At 57.0% G+C, this 11,060-nt stretch overlaps 1 protein-coding gene across 1 annotated transcript; it reads right to left on the reverse strand.

Moving 5' to 3' along the window:
• Window positions 1-116: 116 nt before the first annotated feature.
• On the reverse strand, window positions 117-7,263 carry LOC119100583 (tetratricopeptide repeat protein 7B). Its single transcript, XM_037223667.1, has 10 exons — window positions 7,254-7,263; window positions 5,435-5,589; window positions 4,626-4,794; window positions 3,843-4,013; window positions 3,187-3,316; window positions 2,722-2,855; window positions 2,178-2,304; window positions 1,066-1,213; window positions 501-689; window positions 117-158 (listed from the first exon to the last, which is right to left on the reverse strand). The coding sequence occupies exons 1-10, from the start codon at window positions 7,261-7,263 to the stop codon at window positions 117-119; spliced, it is 1,275 nt and encodes a 424-aa protein (XP_037079562.1).
• Between the last annotated feature and the right edge of the window lie 3,797 nt (window positions 7,264-11,060).

Genomic DNA, 11,060 nt, shown 5'->3' on the forward strand with positions numbered 1-11,060 from the left:
CCACAAACACTCGCCCCACCGCAACCCGTCCTCAAACTGAGGAGACGCCCGATCGTCACCAACGCAAACACTCGCTCCACCGCAACCCGTCCTCAAACTGGGGAGGTAACCGATCGTCACCATCGCAAACACTCGCTCCACCGCATCCCGTCCTCAAACTGCGGGGACGCGCCATCGTCACCACCGCAAGCAGCCTCCGGCCAGCCAGCTCCAGCCGGCACGGCCTCGCCACAGGTGGTCGGCGCAGCGGGCCGCTACCAGGGCAAGTAGGCCAACCACAGCACGTTGTGAATGGCGGCACAGCTAACGGACACTCTTCGACTGCAAAAAACGCGCAACGAATTTGCCTCTTCCACGTAATGACTTTCCACGCCTGGTGCATTAAACATGCGTGCATGAGCTACCACCCAGCCGCCGACGCCGGTGGTGCCACTCGTCCCCAGCCGCTGGGACGCTGTCTGTACCGGCGGCACCGCCAGCGGCTGTCATGCCCCGCTCACCCGGTGCAGGTTCTCGTAGCAGAGGCGCGCCGCCAGCAGCGGCAGCACCGCCTTGTCCGGGTTCAGCCGGAAGGCCTCCTCGAGCACCAGCTGGGCGCGCTGCGGCCGGCCGGCCGCCGCCAACGACAGCGCGTACTGCTGCCACACGTGCGCCTCCTCGAAACTGAAGCGCAGCGCCCGCTCCAGCGACTGCCGGCGGGCGAGTGAGGGAAGGGAGAGGGGGCGGCGTTAGCGGGCGTCAGCCGAGGGAGTCACTCCGCGATCAGGGGGCATAGCGGCGAGGATCCTCTTTGGCAGCCATGGGCCGGTAACATGATACACGTACCGCTCCGCCACGACTCTGAGAGGGTCACCACGTGCCTGCGAGGTGGGCACTGGCTGACTGGGAGTCCAAGCATGAGATCAACCGACTAGTCAGTGCCGCTGCGGGCAGAAGCCGCACTGTCAGTGTTTCTCGGCCGGGCAAGCTCGACTAGTCAGCGCCTCTCGGAAGGCGGGCTCGTCGCATCCGCCCGATTGTACGGCGTCACGGCCGTTGGCAGCCACTCCGACCCCGCCAGCTCACCTCGCACAGCATGACAGCCTGGCCCTTTCTGACCAACGCCATCGTCATCAGGTCGTAGACGGAGGTGGCGACGCCGTAGGACTTCTGACGCGCCTCGGCCGTCTCCGGCGACTGGGTCAGCACGGCCTCCCGCACCGCCAGAGCCTCGCTGTCTCACGGGCAGAGGCACGACGTCACCACGGATGGTACAGAGCGCTGGTGATCAGGCAGACAGCGAACGGAGCCTGAAGCATTGGTGATCAGACGGACAGGGAACGGAGCTTGGAGTGCTGGTGATCAGACCGACAGGGAACGGAGCCTGGAGCGCTGGTGATCAGGCCGCCAGGGAACGGAGCCTGGAGTGCTGGTGATCAGGCCGCCAGGGAACGGAGCCTGGAGCTCTAGTCATAACCCACAGCGCACATTGGTGAATATGTCGACAGGGAACTGAGCCGGATGGTGGCACAGGAAGTCTGCAAGCAGGAGCTGGTGTGTCGTTGGCGGCCTCCCCGGAGAATACAAAACCCAAAACATGTTAGATGGCACTGTTATTTTGCGTCTGAAGGCGGAGAGCGGCTACCAGGGCATCACTCAGTCACCCGATTGACTGTAGACGGCCATAGCTGGCGTGAGTCACCAGCGACGCCGGGAAGCGGCAGGACGGTACAGCACAGCGCGATGCACAGGCAGGAGGACATTTCAAGCAAGCGAACCATTTGAAGCCACCGACGTAGTCATTATCTCATCGTACATGTACCCCACAGAGGCCACGCCGGATTCGCCAAATGATGCATCGATATTCCATGCCGAAGTGGGTACCGCCTGCGCTTCCGTCGAAGCTGGCAGTCTGATCCGGCCGCCGATCTCACTCCCAGATCCGCCGCGACTGGCAATCTGATCCGGCCGTCGATCTCGTTCCCAGATCCGCCGCGGCTGTCAGTCCGATCCGGCCGCCGATCTCGCTCCCAGATCCGCCGCGGCTGTTAGTCCGATCCGGCCGCCGATCTCGCCCCCAGATCCGCCGCGGCTGGCAATCTGATCCGGCCGCCGATCTCGCTCCCAGATCCGCCGTGGCTGGCAGTCTGATCCGGCTCCGCCGGCCCGCTCCCAGCAGCCTGACAGCACGCGCTCACCTGATTAGCAGCAGCAGCACTATCTCCTCGTTGATGTCCTTGGGCACGAACAGATTGCTGCCCACCTGGCGCCGCGGTTTCCACGGCGACACCACCGACCGGCCACCAATCGAGCTCTTCTTTTGGTCTGCGGGACGGGCTCAGTCACTACGTCGGCCGCCAGCCTGTCCAGCTTGACCACTCAGCTCTCAGAGTTGATATACCCAGAATAGGTGTCTGAAGCTTCTAATTATACTTATTTATTACAAATTATCATTATCTATCATTAAGAAAAATTCACAAGTGCCTCTCAACGCGGGAACTCAATGCCACGCATTGTCTGCTACAACGTGAATACAGCGAAATTGTCAAGATTGAGTGGCACACGACCAGCACGTCACGCCAGAAACTAATGCAAGAATACAAAAAAAAAAAAACTGCCAGTAGGCAGACTAGGGCACTACAGCGGGCCTCAAAACACTCCTAAAGTACGCAGCGTTATCTACACTGCGGCCTGTGTCGGTCTGGTGCCGAGCGCCACGCAGTCAGCACCGCTCTCACTCACCGCTGACAAGGATCGCCTCCAGCTTCTCGTAAGCCTTGTCGCTGACGCCCCTGAGCAGGATCTCGGCCAGCCGGCGGGCCATGGCCAGTCGGACGCCCTGCGTGGCCGACGTCTCCACCGCGCCCAGGATCATCCTGTCGGGCGGGTCAGACCGGGCGTGGGCAAGGTCTCCCTACGTCTTAAGTCAAGCTGATGTCACAGAGAACGGGGTGTCTGGTGTATCTGGCTGCTCCGTAAGCTCTGCTCCGTCACACATCTCGAGATAATCACAAGTGCCCGGGCGGTGTTGAATGCATGGCATCCTGTTTGAGTAGCATCGGGTGCCTCTCGCTTGCAGCACGAATCTGCACAACCTGCGAGACAGGTGTCCATACCCAGCCCGAGCTCAGGCGGCTTGCAGCCCGTAGGCCGTCTCGCCGCCGCCGCGGGCCGGCCTGAGCCCCGCGCCAGCCCTGCGCCGCTCACCTGTACCGCCGAATGGCCCGGGGCATCTGATTGGCCTTGAGGATGAGGATGGGAGCCTTCTGCAGCGCCGTCTCCAGGATCAGGCCCAGCCGGTTCTCCGGGTGCGGCGGTAGAGGCGAGCTGGAGGAGCCTGAAACAGCACCGCACGAGACATGACATAGCTGGAAAGCGACTGACAATGCAGAACGGAGCAATGCACTGGCGGTGACATTTAAAATACAACTCAGAATAGGTCCCGGCGCCATCGCCGCCGGCCAGGAAAGCAATTGATATCTCTCGCCATCAAACGAAAAGAGCGGACTGACGCCACTCGAAAAGTGCGGACTGACGCTGCTCGAAAAGTGCGGACTGTGGCGAGCTCATTTATCCACAGGTTACATCAGCACAGCATTTAGCCCAAGTTAACCAGTGCGGACTGAGGCCACTCAAAAAGTTGGGACTGTGGCGAGCTTATCAATCCCCAGCTTAAAACAACGCGGCATTTAGCCCGAGCTGACCAGCGCAGACTGACGCCGCTCAAAAAGTGCCAATTGCGATGACCTTGTGAATCCGCAGGTTAAAAAGCGCGGCCTTTAGACTGAGTTGTCCCATGCACGCGCCGCTCCAGTTCCCTTCACGCCTGCATGTGCGGAGACGCGAGTTCGCAGCGGACTGACCAGCTGTGTGCACGCTCCACGTGCTCTGCATGTTGGAGCTCTTGTCGACCTCCTGCAGGTAGAGCAGGGCCAGGTCGCTGGCCAGCTCGAAAGAGCCAATGACGCCCTCCTCACGCTCAGCCGCCTTGAACTTGCTGCTGCTGGCCAGCGGCGCCTTCTCCAGGCACAGGCCTGCGGCGCCCACCACGCACGGGGTCAAGGGCGTCGCGAGGGCGAGGACCCGCGTTCGGACGAGTTCGCAGCCCAACGTGACGAACGGCGTGACAGGCTCCTGCCGAAGCCGACGGCAGGCACCACCACACACAATCGTCACTACCATTACGACGGCGACCGTCGTAATGGTAGCGACGTAATGTGGAGCAGCCCCGCATCGGACGAGACGGTCACGTGGCGAGGGGCGGCGGGGCGGGCTATGAGCCCTGATTCGACGGCTGACGCCCGACAGCCCAAACGGAGCCAGGGCACTGAATATAGAACTAAATCACGCGGGAAAAAGGCAGAAGACGTCGAAAGAAATACGTGCATGACAGCTTGGAAAGCAGAGACAACTGCAGTTGTAATAGACAGATGATGACAAGGATGCTAATAATCAACAACGAAAGCTAGAAAACACGCTGAGGCAAAGCAAGGTTTCGTACAACCAATCGCAAGCTCGCGGCGCACACCAACATTCACTGGTGAGCCCTGTACACCAGACAGTTGTCCTCTAAGCCGCACCCCTCAGGAACCGCGCCGGACCCAGACCGCGCACGGCTTCGGTCCCCGGCTCTTCCCCAAACTCACCCTTCACGGCGTACGACTCGGCGACCACGCGCAGACTGCGAGTGGGCAGCTGACGCTTGGCGAGCGTGTCGAGGCCGGCGCGCGACAGGTCGAGCAGAGCGTCCTCGTGCAGGCCCATGGCGTGGTGCACCTTGCCCAGCAGCAGGTGGGCGTCTATCATCATGTCCATCTGCCGACCAGCGCGTCGCTGTCGCGTCACAGACCGCACGGGCGGGCGAGCCAGCGGCGCACACGCCAGGCCCAGTAGCGAGCCATCAGGGCCAGCCGCCTCAGGCGGGTGGCTTGTGACTGCCGCAGCAGCTGTGCTCGCCGCAGCCTTTACCAAACGGCCAGCGTTCTATTTGGCTATTTATTTATACACATGATACGGCGGCTCGGAGCCAGCGCATAAGGTGGCAGGGGGGGAAAGGGGGCATAGTAATGCCTCGAATTTCGAGCAGCACGCAGTCAATGATGCTCCGCAAAAGGATCATTCGCTTCGCTTCGTCCACAATTCATGCTGTCAAGACATGCTTGAGTACCTCCAACGCGAGTGGGGTGAGAGCGAGTGCACGGCTATCCGAAGGGAGATCCTTACAAGCACTGACACCTGAATATCCACCCGCCTGGCTCACACCCTACAGACAGCGTGACAACCCACCAGGACGCGTGGTGGTGCGATTAGGCGCATGGTGATCACAGCGATGGCAAGAAACCGCATCTGTCCTCTGCAGTCAATGTTTACCCTCTGTTTGCCACCTATACCTTCACCCTATGTGAGCCATCTGCCCCTTCTGCACATCACTGCGCCTTCAGTGGCTCATGCATACCTTCTGTGGGCAGTCAGAGGTGGCTGCCATTGTCAGCAGCCGCTCCACGTCGCGCAGCTCACGGCGAGCCTTCTCCTGGTTGGCATCGCTCGGCGGGTTCTCCTCCAGGTAGTACTCCAGCCGCGCCTCGGCGATCAGGAAATTGGCCAGTGGCTCTGCACCAAAACAACTTCTGCTGACGCACGGTACTCCGGCAGGCAGCCAGCTCATTTAAGCCACAACTTGACAAGTCTGTGCATAAAGTGCTGTATCAGTCAAACCACATATCAGTGGTGAGATGCTGACTGGTCAGCCATGCATGCCCATCTGTAACCACATCCTGGACTTCGCCTTGTCGAGTGAATCAATGACCCTGGGCACTCTTGATGCAAGCTTTGCAAGCTTATGCAGCATGCAGTAGTCTGAAGGCATGCAAAGCATATATTAGCTTTGCTGATGGATCTAATTCATAATGGCATGCAACATAAATGCTGAGGAAAATTTGTCTTTTTTCCTAGTTCACTTTCAGAGTGCAATATGATAGTGAGCATATCCATGGAGCCATTTCATGAAACTAGGCCCACAGCCCTGTGGCAGAATACTGCACCTAGTTGCAGCCATCCAAGTGGAAATTAAGCCACTCGAGGCTATAATGTGAGCCATACCATGCTCTGGACAGACCTGTGGAGGGATTACGCTGTTTCCCCTGCTCGGCCAGATCAATGACCCTCTTCCAATTTGCCTCTTCACGACACTTCTCAATTTCTGCCTCTCTCACACTGGGCTTCCCTTTATTGGACATTATAGCTGAGAAGTTTTACTCCTGAAACAGAAATATTAGGCATTGTTTGCTTATTTGAAATACCTATGTTCAGAAACAGAGCAAAACAGTACAAAATGATGCAGTGATATCATTGGGTAATGTGAAATGCTTCAAAACTGCAGTCCTACTGATGAGCATTACTTGATACACTTCTGACACTTCAGCACTTTTGGCCATTTTGCATTTATTTGCATTATCCCGCATGATATGCAAGAATATGCTTATAACCATTTATCAGGCCCAAAACCATACTGCAACCAGTGGCAGTTTCCCAAATGAGCTGGGGGGGGGGGGGGGGGGGCTGAGCAGTGAAAAATGACCTGACCTAGCCCCAAAATGACCAACAGGTTCCTTCCCAGATAAGCTTTATTCCCAAAGTTGGAGTGGAGTGCCAAGGCTCAAGTTGGCAGGGGGAGGGGGCTGAAGCCCTTCCAAACTGAATAAGAAACTACACTCCTGGCTTTAAGTGCTTACAGCAAAACAGGAAATTCATGGAAGTAGCATTTTTTGCAGACAGAATTTCCCTCTCTGTACTCAAATTGATGGCAGCAGTGTGTCAAACTGTGAAAACTCACTACACAGGTACTGGCACTGTTGTTGCAAACATGCTTAGCAAAACATGCCCCTTTTAAAGTCAGAGAATAGTAACAAATCAGCTACAGATATTGTTAAGATATTTCATCACCAGCAAGTTCTTGCAAAGAAAATTTCACTTATACCCCAGTTTATACAATATTAAAGAATTGGACATGCTCTCACTGGGCAGGGTGTAAAAAACAGGGTGTAACTAAAATCAAGTTTGAGGCAAGGTTCACAATTTTAATGTTGGAATCCAAAAAGGCTTTATTTCATTCACAGGCAATTATCTTATACTTTGAGGACATGTACTGCACTGCTGGTCCGGGTCAGGTCCAGGTCCAGGTCCACTGGGATCGCAAAATGAAATTCATCCACAAACATCCTGATATCCATGCTCCACATGTTGCTGTGATTAATCAGTGATTCTTTTATCATCACCGTTCCACATGCCGCAAACACATACTTGACACGTAGGTATTACACACATGCCCGATGACCACCGCGTCCGCACACACCCGCCCCCCGCCCCTACCCGCGAGCGTCGACCTGCGCTTTCTGGCAAAGGTCGGCTGAGGACCTCCTTCGCACCCGCCTACCACCAGCTGGCGGGCGACCGACGGCCGGCGGGCCGACGATGCGGCGGCGGGTTGCACCTGAGCAGGAGTGGAATGTCCGTGAAGAAACGCTGCGTACAGAGTAAACGTGGAGTAGGGGCCAGAATGGGATAACTGACCTGGAAATACTGCGATCGTCTTATCGCCTTCCAGACCAAACTTTCATTTCTAAACACGGCCAGAGAATAGTCAGCGAGCCCTTTTGCCAACATTGAGTGATACGTTGGCGTTGTGTTCGATCGAAAAGAACGAAACCAAAGTCGCACGAGTGTGCTTTTCTGACACCTGATAGCCCGGCACCATTGCTAAGTAAAGTTCAATGTCGTTATCTTTTGGTTTGGTCATAATAATTTTTCCCAGACACCTGTATTTGTAAATTCTACCGTTCCGGTGTCTCGCCTCTGCCTCACTAACGTACGTTCTGCTGTTCTGGTGCCTCATCTCCCGGTCACTTGCACACACGGTACGTCCCAAGTGACTTCTGTATTTGGCACTCGTTAAATGACACCCCACACAGTCCGTCCCGCCGGCACGTTCCGTCCTCGTGCCGCCGGCTCTCAGGTAAGGCCTCCTTTCCCGGCCCCACGGCGCATCTCTCGCACGGGGCGCCTGGGGCAGGAGCGGAACGCGAGCGCATCTTAACGGCGCTCACCAAACCATATTCACTGGCTAACACATAGGTGTGCTCTGACACCTTACACTTGACTCTTCTTAAAAGAACAATGACCTCATAGTGAATCATTCAATCATTACATAATGAACAAATCCAAGGCATAACAACCACCGTATCCTACGAGCCTATACTTAACGTGCACCAGTAGGAAAGACCCTTTAAACGATATCCGCCACGCCATTGAACTACTTAAATAACATGGTGACACAAACAATACAAATGCACTATGGATCATTATACGTACCCAGTTATCAGTCATCGGCCAAATCGATCTGAAGGTCATATGAGTCGGGCGCTCCGCTGCCTCGCAATGACCGTCCGAAGACGGTTGCTCCACAGGCACTGGGACTCCAGGGCCTTGGACGCATTTGAGTGGAGACCCGGACTTGGTGGTAATTCATTGGCTGGACGCCAGGTAACGGAGGGACAGTGGTGACCGTGGGCCGCGGATGCGTGACTGCGAGCCGGGACAGGTCACGGGTCGGTATCGCTGCTGTTGCCGGCTCGTTTGGCGGTTCAACTGCGGCCTGGAATGGCGTCGGATTCGCAGCCTCGGCCTCTGCCGGCTAATTCGCTGTTGCGGCTTGGGCTGGAGCGAGATTGGCGGCCCCAGCCTCTTCAGGCGGACACCCAGCCACGTCAGTCCCTTGCGTCACGCGCAGACACAAAAATTGTGCTGCTGGTTCAGTCGGTACAACTGTCTGTTGTCCGCCTGTGTGGACATTGGTACGGTCAGTGCTGGTGTAACTGAGTTGGCACCTGGCGCTGCGACTGAGCCGTTTGACTGTGCGGCGCCGCGGCCGGCGCAGTCCGGTGTGTTGGTGTTGCCGATGGCAACTGTTGCTGCAGTGTTACGGACGCGGCTTCAACCGATTGTAGTGGACCACCAGTTTCCTGCGCCGCTGTCGCGCTGCGTGCGCTGGCGGTAACTTGCCTACCCATTTGGACGAGTCACCACCGCAGGTTTCCAGGGCCGAGCGAGCTTGTCATACTCGTTCGGGCGGGCGCCTTCCGGAACAGGTACACCGCATCACCCGCCTGGTAGTGAAACGCGTTTAACTTACGGCTGGGGCCGGGACGGCAGCGGCGGGCTCGCGCACCGAGGTACCCGTCTTTGAGACGGAGCGGGCATGCACGTTTCCTGTGGCGGTGGCGACAGGGTCGTGAATGCAGTGTCAACTGCATTTTTTAAAAAGATTTTATCCGAAGCCTTTGAATGGATGGATTTCTGGGATCAGAGCTAAGCAGTGTTCGTTGTGTGAGCTCTGATTCTTACCACCCGATCGCGTAATTATGTCAACGGCACAATTTGGTGGCGAAAGCTTACGTGTCGCAATGCTCGGCACGGTCCGTCCTGCCCTCTGAAGCCAACTGACCTTCAGTGCGACCGCTGCCACCGGCCGCAGGCTATGCCTGTCAAGGGCAAATAGCGGGCGCCATAAAGCGACACGAGCCCACCGCGCCACGGGTGGGTGGATCGGAAGGCAGGCGCTCTAACCAACTGAGCCACCGGGGCGGGCGGTATTCACGGCCGCTTCGCCGTCACGAGAAAACGACATTTCCGGGAGGGACTGGGCCGCCTGGCAGACGACCTCTCGGGTCGGCGGTGACATGTCGTCGGCATCGTCATGGACTAGACCGGGGTGATAGACCACAGTAAACTGGAAATTGTTCAGTATTTCTAGCCACCGGGCGAACACCCCCTAGGAAACCCTGAAGTGAGTAGCAGCCATCGTGGGCTACTGTGGCCGGTTCGCCACACAGACTTCCGTTCCAACAGGAAGTGACGATTTGCGAAGGTAGTGCTTGCGGAAGGCTATCTTCCTTCCTCGTCCGTGTTGCACCTGTAGAAGGTAAGCCCCTATCCCACCCCGCGGTCGAATGCGCCCGTTTCCAGGATGAAGGGCGCTGCGTCGTCTTCAAATTGAGGCAGAGCCACCACTGGTGCTGGGGTCAGCAGGTCCTTCAGCTTGATGAATGCTGTTTCAGCCCCGGTGGCTAGTGAAATGGCACGTGTTTTTGTCAGTTGCATCGCGGGTCAGTGTGCAGCAACCTCAGCGAAGCTGGCCATGTAGCGACGAAAGTAGCCAGCCAATCCCAGGAGGCTAAACAGCTCCTTTTTGGATCTGGGCACTGGCCAGTCCACCGCTCTCTGTACCTTTTCTGGATCGGGACCGATGCCGTCTTTTGAGACTCGGTGACCCCGGTGCGTCACCACTGATCGGAGCAGCTGGCCTTCCGCCGAGTTTAGAATGAGACCTGCGCTGCTGGAACGCTTGGGCACTCTCTCCAGGACGCTGCAGGACCTGACTGACCGAGTCGCCGTGGACAACGATGTCGTCGCAGCATGCCAGACATTCCTTCGGTGCCAATCTGTCCAGCACGATGTTGAGTAGCCAGGCGAACGAGCTCGGCGCACCGGTGAGACCGTAGCTACAGCGCCGCCAGGCACACAGGCACCAGGGCAGGCAGTCATCCGTGGAGAATTGGACCTACGGGATCTTCGTAAAAGGGTGCAATGGTACATCACAAAACAACACAGACACAGCGGCTTAGATCCATACGGATGACAAGCATTACCTTGGATTGGTCAGTCCTTGCAAGATGCCATATGTAACAGTTAAAACGACGGCACCGATATGGTGATGACTCATTAACCCATGCTGGTCAGTACCAAAAACGCATTGGTGCTTCCGTCAGACGCGGGCTGCTGGTGAACGAGCTTCACCCAAGTTTGACGGGACTGGAACCACCGTGATGGGCCTTGAATTACATGCTGCTGACGTGCGCCGATGTAGTGGGCATGGCTTCAGCGTCATTTTGGAAAGGCTTTCGGGCGCTTCGACTGCGCGACCACAGAGCGCTTATGGTCTCGGCTTCCCAGACGGCGCTAAAGGAGGTTTGGCTGATGGCATCCAGGCCGGGTTTCAAGCTGCTTATTGGTATGTCACCCCACGC

The sequence above is a fragment of the Pollicipes pollicipes genome, unplaced genomic scaffold (genome assembly GCF_011947565.3).
Source record: "Pollicipes pollicipes isolate AB1234 unplaced genomic scaffold, Ppol_2.1 Scaffold_2555;HRSCAF=2994_pilon_pilon_pilon, whole genome shotgun sequence".
NCBI lineage: Eukaryota > Metazoa > Arthropoda > Thecostraca > Pollicipedomorpha > Pollicipedidae > Pollicipes > Pollicipes pollicipes.

What these genes read in the sequence shown, in the direction of transcription:
- LOC119100583 (XM_037223667.1), bottom strand. An exon ending in GTGCTGCTGCTGCTAATCAG is followed by an intron (nt 1,214 to 2,177) that starts GTGAGCGCGTGC and finishes CCCGTGAGACAG; the next exon opens with CGAGGCTCTGGCGGTGCGGG. An exon ending in AGGCTGTCATGCTGTGCGAG is followed by an intron (nt 690 to 1,065) that starts GTGAGCTGGCGG and finishes GCCCGCCGGCAG; the next exon opens with TCGCTGGAGCGGGCGCTGCG.